At 35.7% G+C, this 24,213-nt stretch overlaps 3 protein-coding genes across 4 annotated transcripts; 1 reads left to right on the forward strand and 2 right to left on the reverse strand.

The window, feature by feature from the left end:
- Positions 1-797: 797 nt before the first annotated feature.
- On the reverse strand, positions 798-12,629 carry LOC128165528 (SCL-interrupting locus protein homolog). 2 transcript variants are annotated; one of them, XM_052830165.1, is made up of 16 exons: positions 12,563-12,629; positions 10,366-10,466; positions 9,988-10,092; positions 9,696-9,811; positions 9,264-9,367; positions 9,067-9,129; positions 8,667-8,914; positions 8,292-8,375; positions 8,071-8,157; positions 7,690-7,837; positions 7,451-7,560; positions 7,191-7,287; positions 3,681-5,560; positions 3,370-3,538; positions 3,052-3,176; positions 798-2,948 (listed from the first exon to the last, which is right to left on the reverse strand). In XM_052830165.1, the coding sequence occupies exons 2-16, from the start codon at positions 10,443-10,445 to the stop codon at positions 1,919-1,921; spliced, it is 4,446 nt and encodes a 1,481-aa protein (XP_052686125.1). In that variant the 5' UTR covers positions 10,446-10,466; positions 12,563-12,629; the 3' UTR covers positions 798-1,918. The 2 variants fall into 2 exon arrangements, with proteins under 2 accessions (XP_052686125.1, XP_052686124.1); XM_052830164.1 differs by lacking the exon at positions 12,563-12,629 and adding an exon at positions 12,074-12,538.
- A 1,249-nt stretch (positions 12,630-13,878) lies between these two features.
- Positions 13,879-15,285, reverse strand: LOC128165533 (poly [ADP-ribose] polymerase 1-like). The gene is made up of 2 exons (XM_052830171.1): positions 14,270-15,285; positions 13,879-14,085 (listed from the first exon to the last, which is right to left on the reverse strand). Exons 1-2 carry the CDS (start codon positions 15,207-15,209, stop codon positions 14,045-14,047), a joined length of 981 nt encoding a protein of 326 aa, XP_052686131.1. The 5' UTR covers positions 15,210-15,285; the 3' UTR covers positions 13,879-14,044.
- A 6,502-nt stretch (positions 15,286-21,787) lies between these two features.
- LOC128164885 (uncharacterized) lies at positions 21,788-22,756 on the forward strand. The gene has a single exon (XM_052828943.1). The coding sequence runs from the start codon at positions 21,788-21,790 to the stop codon at positions 22,754-22,756; it is 969 nt and encodes a 322-aa protein (XP_052684903.1).
- The last annotated feature ends 1,457 nt before the right edge of the window (positions 22,757-24,213 follow it).

Here is a 24,213-nt window from a genome sequence, read left to right on the forward strand (position 1 = left end):
CCCTTTTAAAAGTCAAAGTGCTATATTGAAATTAAAAAAGGCTATTATTTGTAAACTTTTATAGGAAGGGTATTTATATACTGGTACATTTATTATCCTAATTTGAAATTTTGAACCAAACATGGCACAAGCATCATTGGGCAATCAGTATTGATTTCAAGTGTGTTTAATAAAAGGTCAAGTCCCTTTGCAGAGAGAGATAATTGGTTAATAATATATTAGTATGCTAGGATGGGACCACAATGTGTGGATAAATTTTTACATAAAATTTACAGGGAAAATCTTCTCAAAATCAAGTTGGTCAGAAAAGCTGCAACTTGTATGGAAGCATCCAGAGGTAGTGTAGATTTAAGTTTGTTCATATGTGAACCCAGGGGGTAGGATGGGGCCACAATGGGGGTCAAATTTTTGCTAAGGAAGTATAGAGGAAACATTCTTTAAAAATCTCAAACCCACAAAGGCCAGAAAAGCTGTAACTTGTTGGAAAGCATCCTCATGTAGTGTAGATTCAAGATTGTATAAATTATGATCCCAAGGAGTAGGGTTTAGTCACAATGCTGGGAGAATTTTTGGGTAGGATGATATAAAGAAATATCTTAAAATATTTTCTGGAAAAGCATTCAGCCAAAAAAGCTGAAACTAGTGTAAAATCACCAGCTGTGCAGACTAAAGTTTGATTATATAAAATGGCCAATCCCTTCAACAACCCAAATTTATCAAGTCGTTAGTATTTTTGCAAAAAAGGTCCTTGTAACAAAAGCCAAATCAATTGATTACATAATGAAGTACAAGACAACTTGTTTTTTCTAAGTTTAATTGTTCAAATAAATGAGTAACAATACAGAGTAGTTTTAAAAATGACATGACTGTATTCTGTCTGTAAAATTTATTGATTCTAAGTATTTCTAGCTCCCAGCTAAACCTGGTAGAGATTAAAAACTGAAAAATTTGCAACTATTGTGAGCTGAAATCAAATACAGTGTAAAAAAAAATAAAAAAAATAAATGATATTTAAAATACGTGTACAAAAACAAGGAATTAATTTCCAGTATGAAGTAAATATTGAAAGTCAATTATGTTGCTGTACTAAAAAATACAAAAATTTGTACCTATTTGAAAAGACATGAATTTTCAAGTTAAAAAGGTAATGTAAAATAAATGCAGTTAGTATATTCAAAATATATGATAAGTTTTATATTGAACATTGTATATTTATTCCAATTATTTAATATCTAAATGCATTTCTGCTCATTCTAAGATACAGTAATAACATATGGTATATGACAATGCCCTACAACTCATACTATAACTATTTTCACTATTTGCTGACTAGTTTTGTACAGTTTTTATTTAGATCCTAAATATCATTCTCACAATCTTCCAATAAAATCAAATGTTCTACGTCTGTATTACATGTACTAGTATTGTCATCCAAAAATAGAAACCAATATCTCTCTACCCTGCAACTGCTGAACGTCAAAATGGCAATTTTTTTGAACAAGAGAAGTTGTCACTCTTATTTCAAATAGCGGGTTGATCACACAACTAAACCATTCATATGCATTTGAAACAAACAAAAACTGATTTGACAACCAATTGTGAGATTTTTAAAAAGATAAATAAAAGAAAAAGATCCAGCCATTTAATGGCTGTTAAAACAAAATATCACAGCCTTGGGCTTTAAAAATAAATAGGAAAGAAACTTAAACAGATAAAACGCCACCAAGACATGCCTGGGGCAACCAGTGCTGAGCCGCAACAAGTGCTTATGTACAGATACATCACAGAGTTCACTATAACTATTCATTGTTTACAGATAGAAATAAATATCTCTACATTTTTAAAAAACCTGCAATCCTTACATTCATCTACAAACTATGTATAATAAATTAAATGAGTTTTACCTAACTACAGAACATCACAAGAGTTTTGGCATCATTTTTAGCCTGGTTATATCTAAAACTTTCTCCTCATGTTCAGACTGTTGATGAGTGATAGCCTGGCCACTTGTTTCTGCAGGTTCTTCTTGAGTTATTGGACTAAGCATGCGGTGCCTTTCCCCATGATTTGGACTGGGGGTATAGGCTGGTCTCAACACTGGCTGCATTCTTTGGTTTGGCGTAGATTTGGGGGTGATGTCTTGGCCTTCGTTGTCATAAGAATGACTGTTTCCTCTGACAGGGGTTCTCATGGCAGAGTCTTCCCTTCCATAACTGTTGGATCTACTCTGGCCCTGACCTTGAGGACTATCCACTGTTTCCCTCCTACTGCTTGGTGTTCTGGTGGACACATCATAACTGTTAGTATAGGGACTGCCTGTTCTATCAGACACAGTTCCATTATTTACACATGGACCAGAGGATTTCTCTAATGTCCGTACACTGTTTACATATGGACTCCCTGAGGTATTCTGGAATGGACTTCCCGTTTTGTTCTGACTTCTTAATGAGTCCAAAAAGGGGCTGCGAGACTTTCGAGACACTGGTGTGCGAAAGGAGTCGGGCACATTTCGATGTGGAGAATTTACAGGTGAGTTTACTGTGGAGAAATTGACTTTCAGTTCATAAGTGTCATTCACTGTAGATTCTGAGGTATTTCCAGATCTTGTACTGTCATTGTCATTAACCAATCCATACTTCTCCAGATATTTTCTTGTGGCGAAGGTCATGTCATTGGGTGACATGCCCGTTGTGGTGACATCTGGTGTTGTGTCTCTGCCTTCACCCAGAACCTGACGCAGTAGATTTGCCTTCTGATTGTCCTTATTTCCCTTTAAACGAGACTGAGTTTGGAGTTTATTCAGTTGAGTAAGTTGTTCATCCTTCAGATACTTCATAGCCATAGCATTGATCTCCATAGAACAATCAGAGTCAGATTCAAACATCATAGACATGTAGTTTATTTTAGGAATGAATGTTGTCTCCACAGGATTCTGGCCTCCATTAATCCTGTAAATTAGACAGTTTAAAAAATCCAGTAAAATAAATCTTATCTTTCTAAATTTTTTTTACGTCATATTAGAATATCCAACAAGACATAAATAGCACTGACCTCATGGAGTTGAGGTACTGTCCCAGCATGACGCTCTGCTGTAGCGGGTCGTTCTGTAGAGTATCAGCTGTCAACTCTCCGGTCAACTCACTATCCTGATGCTGCAGGAGCTTGTGGATATTCTCCTGAAACACAAAAACACAATGGGGGCATTCATTCCAAAATACTGTTTTTCAAAGAAAAACAAAACACTGCACTGAATTACTTACAGAGTTCATCTCAGGACATAATAAATCCACATAAACATTAGATCTGATATAAACATACATGTATCCAATAGTTAGATTACGAAGACTGAGAGCAGTCGGTAGTAGTTACCATTAGTTTGTCATAATACTCCTTGTTGTCAGCACTGAGTTGTCCCGGCCCTTCCTCTTCATCCTCGTCCTCTGAATCTCCACTGTAATGCTGCTGGTCTCCACACATACTGGCACTGATCGGGCTCTGGGAAATCTCACCAGACCCAGAGTCAGGAGATACTTGGGACCTATAATTTCAATTCACAGTGTTAATGCGTTGCAAAAGAGAATAACTGCTTTGTCAAACTTTTCACTAAGGAAAAGTTTTCAAGAGACCGATTATTCATGTGACCAAATAACTATGTAGACCTACAAGAAAAATAAGCATACCTTGATGGAGATGAATGGTAACTGGGCATGTCCACAATCATATCTGAGTGAATACTGTCCATGGTTTTGTTGTGAAGTGCGACATTGTTCACTACATTGTAAAGCTCTCCCTGGGTCATGTTCAAATCAAAGTCTTCTCTCTCTGTGCTGTTCATGGGCAAGATTCCCCTGTGTCTGATATCTGCTGGGGTACGGGCCTCATAGTTACTGCCTTCCTGGGAATGAGAACTGTGACTAGATCTATCACTCATCTGACCATTAGCAGGCTGTAACGGAGAACTTCTACTAGATCTGGCACTGTGCGGAGGTTCTCTGGACCTGGCACTGTCTGGATAATCCTGAGACCTGGCACTGTCTGGATGATCCCGAGACCTGGCACTATCTGGATATTCTTGTGATCTGGGACTATCTTGATATTCCTGGGATCTGGCAAGATTTGGATGCTCTTGGGATCTGGACCAGAGAGGATCGACAGGTTCTTGAGAAAGTGACACAGGTTTTACAGGACTTGTCTGAAGAGCTACAGAGTTTTTATCATTCTGGTTAAAGATGGTGGTGTTTGTTCCCATCTCACACTTCTGAACCGCCTGATCATTTCCTGTTGAGTTTTGGACGGATGACTTTCCTGCAGTAGAGTTCAGTTCTGTCATGGTTGTATATTGAGTTGATACACTCTGATTTTGTATCAAGGTCTGTATTTGTGCTTGTAATTGTTTCAGTTGAGCATCCTGATGCATCAGAAGTTGGTAGACCTCTTGGGGTACCTGGTTCCAGTTGATTCCTTTCCCAAATGCTGAAGACTGGAAGTCTGCATTGTCCTCTGCTGAATTATTCACCTTCTTTTCTGGTGTGACACTAAACCCACTGTCATCACTTGATCTTCCACTGCTGTCAGCTTGACTGCTTCTTGCCTCAGATGCATTGCGAGGAGACAACGTGGATTCCTGTGGAGGTGGCACTTGGGATTTTGTATTTGCAGTGTTTGTTTGGGATTGAGTAGAAACAATTTCCTGTGGTAAAGGCTGCATCTGTTGTGGATAATTTAACTGTTGAGCATTTTGCAACTGATTTGACTGGGACATCACAGGGAATGCCTGAGAATATTGAGGTTTTGGAGTGCAGTCAGGTATAGGCGCTCTGACACTGGGACCAGGAATACCATAGTTTTGTGGCTGCATTTGAGCTTGGTGTTGCATTTGAACTTGCTGCTGCATTTGAGCTTGTTGCTGCATTTGAGCTTGAGGACGAATCTGATTATTTTGTAATGGCATTTGGTACATGCAGTCAGGACATGAACAAGAATGTCTCAAGTCATGGGGTGGGTAGGAGGGTCCCCTATAGATGGGTCCAGTGTTTGGTGGTGGCCTGTATGGAGCACTGCTTGGTACTGGGTGGTGATACGGCTGTTGTGCCGGATAACCATAATGACCCTGAGGAACTGCAGTCATGGATCTTCTGTGGTGTTTAGTACTTGAAGGCTGAGGAAATACATTTGCACCATTCTGAGGTCTCTTCTGTTGAAGAGTGCCGTTGGATAAATAATTCTGAGCTAATCTACCATTCTGCATGGTTTGGTTGTTAGTACAGCAGGGAAGTGTACACTGCTGTTGTGGTTTTGCTGACCTCATCTGCTGTAAGTTTGGAGCACTGTGAAAATGACTGCCTAACTTGCTGTCTCCATTGGGCACTGGAGTATGACTAGAGGGAGGGTATTTCAGAGGTTGGTGAGAGCTGGACAGAAAGTCTTGAACATAATGAACCCCTGTTGGTTTGCCATGCATGATGGGAGGTTGTCTGGGTCCAGTCTCTGTCAATATCCCCGAGTTTTCGTCCCCAAATATCAGCGAAACCTCTGGCACCATGGGGACAGCTTTAGGCACCTATCAACATAATATTAAGGTTTAATCAGAGGTTCAAAAACATAGTGTTTCAGAATCGGACAGAAAACACTATCGATTATCGAATCGAATCGGAAACACCATTTCGATTCATAATCGAAAATCATCGGTGATTTTCAACTTACTGAATTTATAGTTACATGTATTAATTATGTACACGTACTTATAGTATATTCAAGCAAATATAACTAACATAGGCATTTGCAAAATGAACTTTAATAAATATGGTCATGAATGCACTTCTGTTTCAAACGTCTATTATTATTATTATTAAATCATAAACAAGAAGTTATATTTCAGCTAGATAGATTTTGTTTCGAGATAAATAACACAATAAGTCAATAGAAGTTTTGTATTTCAATATAGGGCATTATAGGCATTCAGCTTTTGCAGATTAAAAGTTTCTGTTATGTGACAGAGTGTTATTACTATTATAACAATTAAAGCCGTAGTAAGTTATGAACTTTCTGTTCAAGTATCAATTTTTTATCAGAAAAAATACAGAACATGTACAAGGTATTTACCACTATACAGTTTTCAATTTTTCACAAGTACAAATCCATATTCATTTTCAAAAACACTATTGTGTCCTCCTAAGACCATCTCATTCTAGATCTTGGATTTTAAATCATCGTAAACGCTGATCATAAAAAAAAATTAATTTATAAAATAGAACTGGCAAACTTCACTGACCGCACAAAGCAACAAAACATGTCTAACATGTGACGTGCAAGTCATGGTGTGAAGCTGACATTTTTTTCTGTTTACCTTTTTTGGCATACGATTTTCTACAGAGTTTGCAGAATAACTGACTACCACCACATATAAGTTCTGTCTACTTTTTTTTTTGTAGTGAAGCCAAACTATTTCCACACAACCTACCGGGAAGTCCGAAATATCTGACGTTTACCTGACTTTTAAATGATTTTGATATTTTACTTGCCTGGCATGTTAAATATCAAAATCGTTTAAAAAGCCAGGAAAACGTCAAATATTTCGGACTGCCGACCGGGTTGTCCTTAGTTAAGGGTAGATCTGAGACCCTGTCGTCGCGTCCTGCCCACTTTGCTCAGCCATTTTAACTTTGAACTTTATTTAGAGTTATCGTTCTTTTCGGAAATTAAAAAATGCATAGAACCGGCACGAAACGGATTTGTTTACCGCAAGTTCAAATTTTAGTCAAATGTTTACCGACTATCGATGTCAGCTTTCAGCTATCGATTGTCGGCATCGGTAGCAGTCTAACGACGATTTTTCGATCGTCCGCGACTATCGCTGAATCACTACAAAAACATCATTAATACTGCAGTATTATGTATTGAAAATCTAGCAAAATAAAAAGAAATCTAAAAATGCAGACTTATAAAAACCATATATGAGTAGCCACTCAATAAGTTTAAAATGTTTTGAACAGTGATTTTTACTATTTCATATATTCTTATCTTCTTTCCATCATGTAGCAGTATTCCAATCAGAAAATAAATTACGATGTAAATCTTCCAAGTTATAAACTCAACTAAACAACAATGAACAGCATTCCATTGGAAAGCCTAGAGCTCAGGACATTAACACATTAATATGGTACCATAACATTTAATTGTTTGACAGATACCTGTGAAGTGTAGGGGGCTGGTCGAATTCTGGGGGTCATTTCTTCCAACTCTGCAGCTGATACTGGCACTTCAAGGTTTTCCTTCTTTAGTGCAGGCCTGCACAGTGAAAAAGCTTTAATTATCATACCATCCATAAAATAGACAAAATATAAATGTTTTACAGAATTTTACATTCAAATTTGCATAAAAATAAATTTTTCAAAATAATCTGTTCATTTCATAAACACTGAGTTTGACTAGTTTCTTGGGATTTATTCACCTTAGACTGTTATATTCATGTTGTGCAGCATCAAATGTCTCTCTTTTCTTCCCTGGCTTTGCTGAGCTTAGTTCAATTTCCACACTGTTTTGAGAATTGTTGGTAATGGTCTGTAAGAAAGTACACTGAGCCATATAACATTTTTTCACTCATAAAACAACTGTCATATAAAAAGACCTTTAAAACTGTTTTTAAAAATCAAAAACACAATCAAGCAAAAAAAAAAACCTGCTACAAACCTTAGGTAGACTAACAACTTCATAGCCTGTGTACAGATCAAACTGCATATTTCCCTCAGCATTTTGAATGGTAACATCATAAAACTCAGGTTTGGAATGTAAAGGACTATATAGCACCAAAAGAAAGGGTTCCGCCACAGAACAAACTCTATCAAAGTAACAAGAATCACAATGAGTTAACACGAAGTCAACTTTCCCAATATTAAAGAATGCATTGACATCAAAAAGTACTGTACATAAAAGAATAATCTCTATTTCTATGAAGGAAATAAATTTACAAATTATTTCTAATGTGAAATATCTTAGCATGATTAGTAATCCTTTCTAATGAATGCATTCAATGCAAACATATTTTTTCCTAAACTCTAACATAAATATTACCTGTCATTTATGCTGGAGTTGAACAGGTATCGAATACAACTTGCCCAGACAAATGGGCTGTATACATAGGACACACCACTTATCCATCTGTAATCCGAAAAAAAAAATAAGAACATGAATCTGTAGATATCTTTCCTTTGAACAAACATTATCTGTTACTACCAAGATTCATCAAACTTTGCGAGATTTGTATAAAATCACAGTAAACCTGCCATACTTACATTCCCACCAATGGAAGATTGAAAACTTTGGGATCAGATTCTAGCACTAATAACACTTTCCTTGTGTGATCCATGGTTAGGTAGCTATGTGTTAGAAAAAATATATCAATCAAGTATTCATTGTTTCACAAATCAATATCATTATAAGTTCCCATGAATTAAAGTTGAGAATCATAAAAGAGCAAATTACAGCATCAAAACTGTTTCTCTACTGCTGAAATGTTATCTTTTAATTTACATGTAGGTTTGGAAAAGAAAAAACCAAATGTGTTCTGGCTAAAGGAGTGCCACTGTGTCTATGTGTCAGTATTGTAAAATAAAACCACATGGTTAAAAAGACCAGATTGATGATACTGGAATGTTTGGTAAGCTCACCCAGTTTTTGGTTCCCCCTGTAGATGACTAAGACTCATTGGCCCAGACAAGTTTTTGGACAATGCTGTTGGCACAATAGGAACTACTGGTATTGGTGTGACTTTAAATTCTGTTGCTAAGGTTACAACATCAAAGTCTATGTGATGAACACTTTTTTCACCATGTGTGTAAAAACTGCACCATCCTTTTGCAAGGAGAAAATTGCTGATTTCTATTGAGTCTTTACTACTAATCTTTTGCTGAATAAGCTGTAATAGACAACATTAATTTCAATAAATTTAATATTGACATTTGCTGCTCCAAAACAAATGTATTTCATGGTACATAATCTTTGAAAATGTATTGGAAATAAATTATTTCGTAAACTTCACATTACCCAATTTTTATAAAAAGTCCTCACCTTGAGAGCATTGAAATAATCACTTTGTGAACCATGACGGTTTTCTTTTGTGTTTCCAAACATCTGTTCAAATAAAATGAAAAATAAGTAGGATGTGGATTTGTAAACAGCAGAATATACATCTGTAGACATACATGTATGTACATTTGGTATATTAATTTATCAACAGGATAATGAAAGACCTTTGTGAGACATACCTCAAATGGTACAGATATATCCCCTGGGGTCAGACCACTGCAGCTTATTGTCCCTCCTCCTCCAGGATCAAACCTGTCAAGGACAAAGGTCAGGCCTTCTCCATCTGTAGTATAGAAAATACATATCACATGGAAGTTCTATATTTTGTCAAAAAAGAGAAAAAATACCATAATTTTCCTAATATGCCTTTAAGAATTAGTTTAAATGAAATTAAAACTTTGTTATCTTGAACACCCATATCTCAAATACAAAGGATATGTCGAAGTGATTTGTACTTGTACTTTAGATATTTCACCCTTGATATCTCGAAGTTTATAACCAGTCCCATCTAGTATGAGATAACGAGTTTTGACTGTATTTTGTAGACGAAACCTATGCCATACTGGACATGAATATAGCAAGCAATAAGTATAGCAGGTAACAAGGCTTACCTTGATCCAAAGCTATCGAGCCTTGAAGGGCACAGCTACAAGAGGTGCCTCGTGAACTCTCTAAATGCCTCTGAGCAAAACGCAGTACTTTTTCTGTGACATATAACTGAGGTTTCCTGCAACAAAGTTTTTGTAAACCTTTGAACATTTTTAGAATGAAAAAATTGCCATAGACATCTTTATTTCACTAAAATAAAAAGAAACTCGATGACAGTCAAAGATGTCTAATCATAATACATGTACAAGCATGGCTAACAAGTGTTCTGTCAGCACGACATGAAATAGTTCATACCTGTAATATGACAGACTTAGGTGCAAGTCATCTCCTGTACTGTCATGGTCCCACAGAATATTCTTCACTTTTGGAAACTTCAACATTGCCATTTCCTCTGACAATCTAAATATGATGAATGTACATGTATAATCATATGAAAGGTTCAATGGCTTAAACTTGCTTCAAATGAGAATATCTATAAAATTGGAACCTTTCCACATGAAAGTGAGGATTTTTTTTAAGCTTCTCAGCAAAAAATCATATCAAAATTTCATTTACTTGTTGGGTTTTGTTCTTGTAAAAAAAGTAAATAAAAAAAAATGTTTACTTCTCAGTTCTGTAAAGGAAATTATAGCACCCAAAAAAGATAAGCATGAAAGTAATATATACACCTACCCAGTATACTGGCGTGGCAGAGATTCCTCTTTTTCCTCTACAGTTGAATCACTGAAGTGAACATGATGTTGTGCAGGCATTTTTTACTTCCATATGGTTATCTGTTAAAAATATTGGGAATTGAATCAATTGATCAATTAAAATTAGAGACAATTCTATTCTATAAATTTCTTAGGTTTACTGTCAAATATAAAAGAATCAAATGACAGTCAAATATTCTTATTTGGTATTAAACATTATCTGCCTTCCCAAAATACTCAAAGAAATATATTCATGTATCATAATATCTTATTTTGAAATGGAGGGTGTATGTAAATGTTAAGAACACCTAAATATCCTCATTCTTATCAAAAAATGTTAAGACTCTATGCCAAAAACAAGGTACTCCTAAATAAGTTTACAAATTGCAAATCTATCATTATGTGTTATCTTGACACAAAACCCAAGATAACAACTCATTCATTACACAAAATACTGGATAACACTGTCTGGACATGTTTGCCACAGAGTACCTGATCAAAACCAAAGTTGAGCTAAAATAAATATTGATCTTAAGTATTTTAAAATTCCTACTCTGTATGACTGAATATCTGTCACCAGTAAAATTTCAGTTATATTAATTCACGATTACCTTCAATATTAAAAATCCAACATTTTCATACTGGTGATTGTCTCTGCATGAATGCAGTACTTTTAAATCCTGGGTGCACCACATGCAAGTTATGTGTATTAATACCGGTAATTAACATTTAAGTGATTGGAATTCTTTGTTTTATTTTTAGCCAAGTAAAATGTTGTTACCACCTACAACTTTTTTGATGACCTTTTGTGTACTAACAGGTGAATCAAAAATCTATAAAATATCCAAGGGTGGAGTTTTAATTTCATTTAAATGGATTCAGTCTGAAATTCCATGAAGGACTTTAAACCAATTTTAACAATCTAATGGTGCATTTTAAATTCAATTCTTGTGGGCTTTACGCAAAACAGCATTAACATATCATACATGTTTCTACAAATCCATTTGGGATTGCCCTATAATCATTTTTAATAGAGTAAATTAGTGAGCTTGGTGCATTACTGCTGATATTTGCATATATACATGTATTGAATATATTGGTAGAAAAGAGTGTTTCAATTCTAATATTAGAAATGTACAATACATTTATTTGATCTCTATTATTTTAGAATTGAAAGAATTTTTTTCTGGGTATTTTTTTGTAAAAAATAATTTACTCATCTTTATTACAGTGTATATATACTTTCCCCAATGCTTTAAGTTTTATTATGTTTATTGATTCAATAATTAGTATTATAAATGACAAATTAAACAATAATATGTATTCCAATTCTTCTGGTAAATTAAAGAATAATAATTGAAAAACATGCAATTCTAAATATGAAACATAGTACTCTACATTCCTTTAAAACACTAACCTTGTTGCACTTTATGTGCTTGATTAAAATAGATCTACTTTTTACTTTACTACAGTAACATATTTTTAAAACATGGTCATTTTTACATCCTTTAAATGTATATGCAATGTAAATTGCATTAGGTATGCTTATGGATTTTGGTAAAACTAAAAAGATAATACTCTTACTCACTGCAGAAACATGTTTCCCTTGTTTCAGAAGAAAATTATTTTAAACAGCTGTTAAAATTTAATTAATTCTCCAATAAAACTTTAATAATAATTTTTTTTACCTTGGAAAACGAATATGATCAATCCTGACATTAAATTAAACCCCATATTCTCTGCACAACACAAGATCATTACACTTGACGCCGACCATAAACACATGAGAAATGTTGTCAAGTTGGAACTTGTTCGTCAAACTCCGCCAATGTACAGTGTGCAGAGAGAAGTGAGTGATATGTACGTGTTGCTGTTTAATGGGTATTAAAACGCATGAATTAAAATATTTGTATTTTCATTGGGCTATTTTTTTTTCATGTTGTATAAATGCATTCAGTATTTGAGTTTTTACTTCCTAAGAATCTCTCAGTATACTTGGCTTCTTTACGTTTGTTTACTACCGGAAGTTCTATGAATTTTCAGTAGAAAATTATATATATGTTTTTTTAAACGCATAACTCTCCAGCTCAATTTTAGAAGTGAAATGAAACAATTCTGAGAAAACTTGCTGATATTATGCGATTTCATATCAAATATCTGAAATATAACAAACTTACATTGCATTTTTTCAAATTTCATTCGCGCTCTTCCAAGTTCATTGCGCATGCTCAAAGTCATCACTACGAAGATACCGATCCCGATTCTATAAATAATGGCTTACGACGCACCGAAAAATTAACAACAAAAATATTTTGATTTTACCCGTAACCGTAAAAACGAAGAAATATTTATATATATATATTATTGGAGGGGGGGGGGGGGGAGTCTTTAATTATAAAGGGCGATTGAATTCTTAATTTTGTTGGCTTTACTAAACAAGAGAAGTAGATGTTAATTAATTTAAGAGAGATTTTGTAACTTGAATAAATTTTGGGATGAGTTCCACTGATGACTATAATGATTACGCTAAATGAACTCAATATCTTTTTATTTACCTCAATATTCATAAATATTGATATCAATATATTTGAAACAAACAAATATCTACTTAATTGTTATATGGTGATATGGACGTATACATATATACTGTTTATATAGAATATACGTCCATTTATATCATGATGATATATAATTGAGAGAATTAGCTACATAACATGTAACACCTCTTCTTCATACAGTTTATACAACAATGATTTTCATTCATTAAATGCTTTGTACACTACGTACATAAGTAGTTTCTATACACTGTTATTTCAGTTATGAGAATAATCTTCAATGTCATTGCGACGATCCTCAAGAAATATTTCTCTTCTTTATTCTACATTCTATTTTGCGTCCGACATGAATTATTCATCTTTATATAAAATATCACCGAGGGGCAATATTAACTGTCAAATTCCCAATCAGTAAGTTACAAAATAAAAAGATACAGAGATGGGTTGTGCGAGAATTTACATGTATCACTGTACCAAGCAAAAATAAGATAACACATCTACATCTTCATCCATTTTTTTCATTATCAAACTGCCCTAAATTGAATGCTGGCGGGGGTAGTGGACCTGTCCGAGTTATAGTTAGGTATAATTAATGAAAACACTACCAAATAAGTCTTGTATTTATAAATAAAAATTCAATGACAAACGTATACGATCAATTTCTTGTAGATTTCGGAGATTTATTGAAGTTTCAGTGAAGGTTACTGGCTTGCAATTATTTTGTAGTTTTCTTTCATAAGACACTTTTATTTGAAACGTTCTACTAAATGTATCTATCATGTTTAGCCAGTGATCTTAATTTTGGTTAACAATATACTTTTTTGCGATGTAATAAATTTCAAAGGCATCCGAGGAATCGTATAAACATATTTGTATACATGTGTCAACAGAACCATGTAAAAATGCCTTTTAAGCATACGACATTAAAATAAGAACAATCCAATTATACGCTTTTATTGACTAGTAAATGATAACAATATAAGGGATAGATTACACCTTTTAAAAACCGGTGTCAGAGCATGCAATAATTGGTCAAGGGCGATTGTACAATACAGTCATGTATATCCGCCGGACAACAGGAAACTTGGCTTCACATGATTGTCTCTACTTCCTGCCCTTCTTCGCGGGAGACGCTTTTGCACTTTCTGCAAGAAAAAATAAACATCCAACTATTTATTTGTATGAATAAAAAATGAGGATGCACAGTTATAATTAGTTTGGGAGTGTTACTTTAAACATTTTGCCAAACATAACGGAAGGTTCTTCAAATAGTACAAGTACATGTATTCAAAAATTGCTCAAGGGAAGATGCACAACAATTTTCCTAACCTTCGCCCTCAGATTTTCGTTTTGGTGCTCCTGTAGGAGAAGCCAAAGCTTTCACTTCCTTTTCTACTTTCTTTTGATCATCTTTGTTCAGTTTGTCGAAGCCATCGACAAGTTCTTCCAATGGTTTATCTGCCTTAATTCCTTTCAAGTATTCTTGTGGACATTTCTTCAGACAATCTACATGATACCATGCCACGGCCCCAAAGTTTGCCTTGCCAGTGAACCCTACACGTAAGGCATTCTTGGCAATTTTTGTGGCGCAGCTTTTGCACTCCGATTTGTCAGACTTCGCATAATCTGCAGCCATTTTTGGCGGCAAAGGGGGCTCTTTCTCTGCGGCTGCTTTGCAGTTTTTCTTCAGATCGCTGCTAAGTTTTGTCTGGTCCTCGTTTTTCAGTTTTTCGAACCCATCTACAGTTTCTTCTAAACTTTGAGAAGTATCAATAGGTGCTAGAAGAACACTTTCCTTCCACACGCAGTCATAATGATACCAGGCAGTGGCGCCGAAATTTGCCTTACCTGGGAATCCCACGCGCAGCGTGGACTTGCCGATGGGTTTTGAACATCCTTTACAGTTAGACTTGGCAGACGGTGCATATTCTGCCGCCAAATCAGATTTCGGCTTAGGTTCAGCTTTGCTTGCTTTTGTGGATGCTTCCTTGCAAAACTTGGGAAAATCTTTATCCAGTTTCTTCTTGTCTTCACCCTTCAGACTGTCGTAATTTTGCACCAAAACCTTTGCCGATTTGGACGCGTCGACCGATTTAAGACTGTCTGTATCAGCCCATAAACAATCGTAGTGATACCACGCCGTAGCTCCGAAGTTTGCCTTCCCGACATATCCTATGCGGAGTTCCCCCTTGTCAATGGACTTTCCGCACCCTTTACAGCCCGCCTTGCCAGATTTAGCGTACTCAGCAGTGAGAGACGCGGTAGCCATTTCTAGATTTTATGCCCACGTTTCCTACTTTCGGTATCCACTGCACATACACAAATCTGCCGTAATATATTTTTTCATTGCGCGCCGTGCTATATGGCGGTCCATTTCTGTAATGATCTGAGCAATTCGCAGAATAAGTATCAATTGATATTTCACGTGCGGACACTATTTTCTGTTATTACCTAATCAAAGGGATTTTGTTGTTCTATTACATATTAAATATTTGCGTCTATTTTGAACTGCCGGTCAATAGACTGCGATCTATTAGACCGCCGGTCAATAGACTGCGATCTATTGGACCGCCGGTCAATAGACTGCGATCTATTGGACCGGCAACGTATTTCAGAACGCGGGTATGTTAATGTTACATCCTTTCGATAGTTCTCATGGAATGTATAGTACTTTACATAAACGCTGTTTTTAGTACTTGGTGAAACCAAATTCAATGTTATCAAAATGGAGTATCAAATAATCAATAGTTTTAAAACCTCATATAAGGTAAAAGACTACATGTATTTAAAATCTAATGGGTTGAAGATTCCCCCTTCTTTGTGTAAACTAATATTAAATTGAGATGTTGTAATGCATGCAACAGGTTTTGTGCATGTAAAAGATGAAAAAAAAATCTTAGTATATTGCATACCGTAAATCTGGAAATTTTTACGTCGATTTATTTTTGCGAATTCGAGTCATAAAGCTATAGATTAATTTTTACGTTTTAAATTTTTGCGAATTGTCATCGGCGCGAAAATTAAAAAGCACTCAAATATTAAATGTCAACATACTGACATCCACAGTGTTAGCAAACCTTCGGACATCGTATATTACCGCCGCCTCTAATTTTCTCACGAATCGTATATATGTTTACCAACTTCATATAGTATCATGTGAGAGTTGATGTCTGCAATTTATATCTTGTTCAAATTACCGATATATACAATATCAGCAGCAAATGCAACAAAACTACCTAAAGGGGTATCTTGATACGGATTTATAGCGAGATAATTATCCCAATTAGCAGTTCACACCTTCACATGCGACGGTTTGTGTACACCACACAAGTATCGGAGAGTCACGTGTCAAACACAGGTGATGATGTTTTCCTGTGTCAAGCGAGCGAGAATGAGAAGAAAATGGCGGCATTCAGCAAGAAATTCAAAATACTGTACAAATTTTCGTATTTCGTGAATTTTGGTGTCCCGCCAGTACACTGTGAATGGGGTAAAAAAAATAACGCTACATTCTGCGTAACGCCGGTACATATCATATCTATGAATAAATCACGCATGCATGCAGTGTCATCAGTGTACATGTACACTTAAGATAGACATGAGGCTACCAGATACGATTTTGAGTGAAGTCCTTCTCCACACGCTGATTATAGCTTTGGGGTATAATTACCTGGTTATATAAACAGTTTTTTTTTTAAATGACCACTACTTACGGACACCTGTTCATATAGTAAGGAGAAGAGACCAGACTTCGGCAAAAATTTTATTACTTTCTTTTGTTGTTGATTAATTTTTAGGAAAAAAAAATTTTGCGAATGCAGAGCACGCGCAAATTAGCTAAAAATTTATCTACGGTAAAAATTTCCAAATTTACGGTAATGGCACGAAAACCATCTGCAATATGCAAATTGTAAACCCCGAAAACTAAAAAAGGAATTAGGTAATAAAACAATTATTTAACGCTTGAACAGTCAATAGACCAGAATTTTTTCCCTTGGTGCAGGGAGCAGCTCAGTATGATCTATTGCCCTCGGCCGTTGGCCTTGGGCAATAGATCATACTGAGCTGTTCCCTGCACCTCGGGAAAAATATTCTGGTCTATTGACTGCTAAAGCATTAAATAATTGTATAATACTGCAGGACGTAGCATTAGGGGGCCAGGCCCCCCCCCCCCCCCACTTTTTCTCGCAGGAACAAATTTTTTAAAATTTACATATAAAAAATTGAATAAACATGAAGGTGTCCCCCCACTTTTTTGGGAGTATGTAAAAAATTGATATGAAAATAAGGAAATGAGGAGTGAAATTGAAGTTATATACTAAGCCAGCACCCCCCCCCCCCGCCCCCTCCCAAGGATTAGGAATTTGAAGATTTTGGGAAACTTAAAATTCCCCCCCCTTTTTTTTTGTTTGCTTGTCAAGATATTTTGGATGAGTCTGCCCCCCCCCCCCCACTTTCAAAAACGATCCTACGTGCCTGTACTGTGACTATATATATTATTTCAAATCACTTTTTGGTGCCTCAAAATTTGTTCGAAATGTAGAGAAAAATCGGAAATTCAACAGCTTGATTACAAATCTCTATTCAATACAAAGGTCAAAGTTTTAAAAAAATCAATTCGTCCACATACATATTAATACGCAATCCTTTTAGTTTTTAAATCTGCTTTTAAATGCATTGTTATACTATAGGCTGATTAAATCACACCCTTTATTTTTAAAAAATGCAATCTGATTAAAATCAGATCCTTTGATCCGCTCACTTAGATCGCTACACTATCAGATCCTTTGATCCGCTCACTTAGATCGCTACACTACATATGAGTGTAGCGATCTAAGTGAGAGGATCAAAGGATCTAATTTTAATCAGATTGAAAAAATTGATTACATCGGTCATTTGTGTATTGTTTTCTACTCTTAATTAACCCTGATAATGCGTGAATTATTATTTTTTAGTGTTGATCGAACCTAAGCGGGTGGATGGGGTGGGGGGGGGGGGGGGGGGGGAGTGGGCTGCCCCTTATTTTCGCAGCAGGCATTTTAACATAGGTCCCCCACACTTTTTAGGAGGTGTAATAAATGGAAATGAAAATAGTGAAAAGCAACAGTAAAAGTTGAAGTTGCAAGGAATGCTACGCACCCCGATGATTATATATTATATTTGTCTTGTGTCGTAGTAAGTTAAGATGGGAGGATTGATTACCTAATGGGGACCGACTGAAGCTAGGAAATATGTATTTGTTATTCGAAGCTGTAAAATAAGAAGATTTATCCACAATGAGCATATCATCTACGGAGGGTTAGAACTTAAACTGTGTATACTTCATCTCTTAAACTCAATAATTAAAATTGGCCAAGTCCATGATTCTTGGGGGGAAAAAAGACACAATCGTTCCCATACACAAAGGAAGTAACAAACCAAAGAAACCCCCAGACAGTTACAGACCAATGCCATGTTTTCTAAAGGTTTTCGAAAATTGAGAATTTTTGCTTACAAGCATTAAAACTAATAAATGTATTATTAAAGTTACTACTGCTTTCCCAAACCATGCAACAAAAGCAGGGTTTTCAGCCAAAGCTAGGTTGCCTCACGGCATCCGGTTATCCATTTTTCATAAGGCCTAAAAAAAAAATTGTGTGTTTAGGGTAACACTGATGAAAAAATTAGGTTAGATAGGTAGGGATTTTTTTTTATTTTACCATATTTTTTTGCATGAATCCTAAGAATGTTTGTTTGTTTCATATTTAAAAACGTATTTTTTATTGGAAATAGATAAAATTCACAATCGGATAAAATCAGACATCTAAAAATGGTAGGATCGGGCCATTTTTGTAGGTTAGGTCGGGTTACCCGAAACACACAACTTTTTTTTTTAGGCCTAATCAAGAACTTGATAGTCCCTATACAGTATGTCGCTCTCCTAAATACACAGAAAGCATTCGACACAGTCTGGAGTCACTGCCTAATGTACAAGTTTCATTGCCTCGAAGTTTCAGGACGCCTGTGGAGTCTTATTGAAGACTGTCACACCAATACCTCATGTTCATGTTGTAGTAAATTAAACAAGCTCCTCCTGGTTCCCTATTTCACAAGGAGGTCGTCAAGGTGGAATCATGTCAATTTTTCTCTATACCTTCTTTTCATTGACGACCGACTTCAAGAAATTCAGAACCAGTGTCCGAGTATGGGTATTTACAGTATCACTAGTTCTAACCCTACCCTTGCGGACAATATCTCCTTCATAGCTTTATCTCCTTCAGCCATCCAGAATATTCTCATCACAGCCGGCTTTAAAATATTCTCATCACAGCTTTTAAATCCCTCACCACCTCATAAAGATTCGCCTGCTACATGGTTTTTCGATACAGAACCTATCTACCTGTCCAAGACTTTTAATCATCTAGGAACTCGCCTTTATTGCAGGAAAAGACGACAGAAAATCTCAACCCAGATACCATATCCCGGCTTTGCATCAGAAGTGTATAATACATCGTGAACGGCTCTGAACTCTGGTACGACCTCCTCAAAAATGAGACCTTTCAGCACTTTATTTTCAAAATGCAATAGGCCTCCCAAAGAGTACCAGATCTGATACTTGCGCATAACTTCTTGGGCTTCTTCCAATAACATCTAAAAGCGGCAAAAAGAAACTTCAAATCTTCGGCCGCCTATATAATTTAGGCATCCAAACCTTTCAAATACAAAGATTTTTCTTCATCGGCTTTTTTCCTACATCCACTCACCTGAGCACAAACAATTTGGATATATTCATGACGATATCAGAACTACGGCTATAGATACAATCTCACTCAACATATCTTGTCCTATCTGCAAGTTAGTTACCCCCCCCCCCCAAAGGGTCGCTGGGGGGAAAACTGTTATTGCATCTGTAACCAACTTCCACATCGACTCCAGCGCATGCTTTCGGACCCTGATTTCTTCCTATTCAACACCATAAACGCAGGACAACCCCATTCACTATATTCCATTCAACACACATAAAATAGAACTCTGTAAATTTTACGTCAAGTTATGGAACCTTCCAACCTTACCCCCGGAAATATGTCTTGTGTGTGGCAATATGCTTTACTATAACATTTTTCAGAACATCTCCATCGTCTGCATCCTTATTTTATATAGGTACAGGTGCTCTCCGAGATGCTTGGTGGATCACAGTGATTGAGGGCTTAGTGTTGAAAACTTTTCATCGTCACCATATGTATGAAATATTATTTTCTCTATTTCTTACGGAAACTTATTGTTATATATAATTCATAGCTCTATAAAAACAGCCAGACTGAAATCTATACGCCCCGTTTATCGATTGGTCGAAATATATAGCGGCTGAAACTGACAAGAAACTGACAGGACAGATACTAGTATCGACACGCCCTGTTCATCGATTGGTCAAAACCTACAGCGACCTAGGAAAAATCACGGACTGCGCGAAATAATCATGACGATGTCAGACTCAAAGTCTCACAGGAGACGATTTAGCTGTTTCTTTTAGCTTACTTACTTACGTACATTAACAGTAATTTAGTGAATTTACTTACTTTTCATAATCATGATAATCAAATTTTTAATATGCTAAAAGAAAGATGTTAACGCGGGTTATGTATTTTTTCCTGCAATGTTGCTACCTTCATATCCCAAATGAATCACCAAAGAGAGCATTTTATTGTTTAAATAATTACAACGAGCACAGCTTGCACATCCTTAATTTTCGTTCCCTAAGGGATACGGCAGCATGGTACAACACATCGTCGGAAACCGACGGTCTGTCTTGCTTCTCTTACCAAGACAGAAATGTTTCGCTTCTCTTACCGAGACAGGAACCGTGCATGGGTTTCCGACGATGGGTATATACATTATGTATGTATATATATATATATATATATATATATATATATATATATATATATATATATATATATATATATATATAAAAGCACTAAAAATAACCAACGACACGAACAATAAAGTAAAATATTGTCAAATTTTCGGGACAACCCGTCCCTTCTTCAGGACAACAAAATAAAAACTACATAAGAAAGAAGAAAAACATCTACAAAACTAGCACTAAACTAAACTAAATAATATATAAAAACTAGATAATGTTTAAACACCGGATCAAAACGTGGCAGCTAAATCTTTATATTTAAGAATTCGAGCCCGAGAAAGAAAAATCCCGTCCGATGCAGCGGACGGTCTGTGAAGAAGTGCTGAAAGATAACGCGAACGAATTAACTTGCTAATTGGGGGTTGCTGTTAATTAAGTTGTACTAGTAAGATAATTCGTAGTGAAAGTTTGTAGGGAAGATTGGCCCTGTAAAAGACCACATAAATAATCATGAATGTAAAAACTAATGGAAGTGAAATAAAGAAAAAGAACAAAACCGATTAAGGAAATAGCTAATAATTTGAATAAATAACATGATTAATAGTTTGTACATGGACCGAAAAAGATGAAGATGGTGATATTGCTACGAAAACAAATCAGTACTTAGTTGATGTTCATTTTGGTGAAGTCACTTAATTTGTTAATGCCGTCAGGGCGGAATGACTTCAGTCTATGCATCCAAAATTTTTCTTTATTTTTTCTCTCCGCATCTGTCCAGTTTTTGGCCAATTTTATGTTCTTCCAAAAATTCACAAACCTGGAATGCCAGGACGTCCCATAGTTAGTGCCATTGGACATCCCACTGATGTTTCAGAATTCAGAATTTCATCGACCTTCATCTCCGTCCACATGTTGAAAATTTACCGTCTTATCTTAAAGATACAACGGATTATCTTAACAAAACGCCATCTTCAAATCTTCCAGATAATACTATTCTCGTGACGATGGATGTCACATCCCTTTACACCAACATTCCGCATGACGAAGGTATTGCAGCCTGTAAAGAGGTGTGGGACGCTAGAGAGGTTCAGATCCCTTCAACTGAATCTCTCACCAAGCTCCTAGAGCATGTTCTAAAATTCAATAATTTTATGTTCAATGGAGAACACTACCTTCAAGTCAGTGGCACTGCTATGGGCACCAAAATGGTACCATCTTATGCCAATATATTCATGGGTAATCTAGAGCGCAACCTACTAACACAGTCACCCTTCAAACCTCTTAGTTGGTTGCGCTTTATAGACGACATGGAAATGAAGTGGGTTGACAACAGAAACAACCTCGATGATTTTATTACCTTTGTCAATTCTTTCCATCATTCTATCAAATTTACGACTGAAATTTCCTCATTCAACAACACGTTTCTTGACACTACTTCAACTTTAGTCGATGGTAAACTCGATTTCAATCTTCATACTAAACCTACAGATTCCCACCTCTATTTAATGACGTCTAGCTGCCACCCACCTCATACGTTTAGAGGCATACCAAAAGGCCTAGCCACCAGAGTCAGACGTATTTGTTCAACTCAAGAACTATACACTGAGCAAAGTCAACTCCTAAAATCCCACTTATGTGCCAGGGGCTACAGCTCGCACTCTGTACAAAATGCAATTGATGATTTAGCTAAAGAGGATCGTTTATCCCTTCTGAAATATAAACCCAAAAACGAAGACAACAAGGTCCCATTTGTCACTACTTACCACCCTGTCCTTAGGGGCCTAAATGCAGTCCTAAAGAAGAACCTGCCAATCCTTTACAGCAATGATAAAATGGTTGAGGTTTTCAAAAAGGACATGGTGGTAAGAACCAAACTAAATAACCCTCTGCCTAATGGTGGCTTTAGAACTTGTTCTGACACCAGATGTCTGTTGTGCAAACACAGCTCTGATCGATGCAGACGACTTCTCTAGCCCCATTACTGGCCGTACTTACAAAATTTTCGCAAATACTTCTTGTCGTACGGACAATTGTGTATATCTCATCAATTGTAAATTTTGTCAGAAGCAATACGTAGGGGAAACAGGAGACCTCCGCAGGCGCATCAATAATCATCGTTCCACCATCAAAACTAAGAAAATTAAAGAACCAGTCGAGGAACATTTTAATTTAGATGGTCACAAATGGGAGGACATGATGGTTTTGGTCATTGATCACAACCCTAACTGGACAGATGCGGAGAGAAAAAATAAAGAAAAATTTTGGATGCATAGACTGAGTCTTTCCGCCCTGACGGCATTAACAAATTAAGTGACTTCACCAAAATGAACATCAACTAAGTACTGATTTGTTTTCGTAGCAATATCACCATCTTCATCTTTTTCGGTCCATGTACAAACTATTAATCATGTTATTTATTCAAATTATAAGCTATTTCCTTAATCGGTTTTGTTCTTTTTCTTTATTTCACTTCCATTAGTTTTTACATTCATGATTATTGATGTGGTCTTTTACAGGGCCAATCTTCCCTACAAACTTTCACTACGAATTATCTTACTAGTACAACTTAATTAACAGCAACCCCCAATTAGCAAGTTAATTCGTTCGCGTTATCTTTCAGCACTTCTTCACAGACCGTCCGCTGCATCGGACGGGATTTTTCTTTCTCGGGCTCGAATTCTTAAATATAAAGATGTAGCTGTCACGTTTTGATCCGGTGTTTAAACATTATCTAGTTTTTATATATTATTTAGTTTAGTTTAGTGCTAGTTTTGTAGATGTTTTTCTTCTTTCTTATGTAGTTTTTATTTTGTTTTCCTGAAGAAGGGACGGGTTGTCCCGAAAATTTGACAATATTTTACTTTATTGTTCGTGTCGTTGGTTATTTTTAGTGCTTTTTTATATCTCATCTTATAACCGTGTATCTTTTGATCCGACACTTTAGATAACGAGTGTTGTTGGTTTGCTAGTGCTTCTTTTATATATATATATATATATATATATATATATATATATATATATATATATATATATATATATATATATATTATATTTCAAATATAATTTGTTTAACTTGAAATGTTACTTAATTTCATGCAATCTCCTGTGGGATGAAATGAAGATAGAATGAAAATAATTGAATTATGTGTTGATAAAACAACACGATCTTTTCGTGTTATTTTATAACAATAAAATTTATAGAAAAAAATATCATTTTTAGATACAGTACAGATTGTCTAAAAAAATTTATAGAGCTCTGCGTTTTATGAAATCTTTTATTTAAAAACAAACTAATCAATCTTTTTTGCAGCCATTTTAATGACTGTATTTTATATGGTTATAGAAATAAAATTAATGGTTTTATATAAATTTTGTTCGTTTTAAAGATAATTCCATGAAACTGAAAATATTTACTTTGTTGCAAGGCCAG

Source organism: Crassostrea angulata, chromosome 10 (assembly GCF_025612915.1).
Source record: "Crassostrea angulata isolate pt1a10 chromosome 10, ASM2561291v2, whole genome shotgun sequence".
Lineage (NCBI taxonomy): Eukaryota > Metazoa > Mollusca > Bivalvia > Ostreida > Ostreidae > Magallana > Magallana angulata.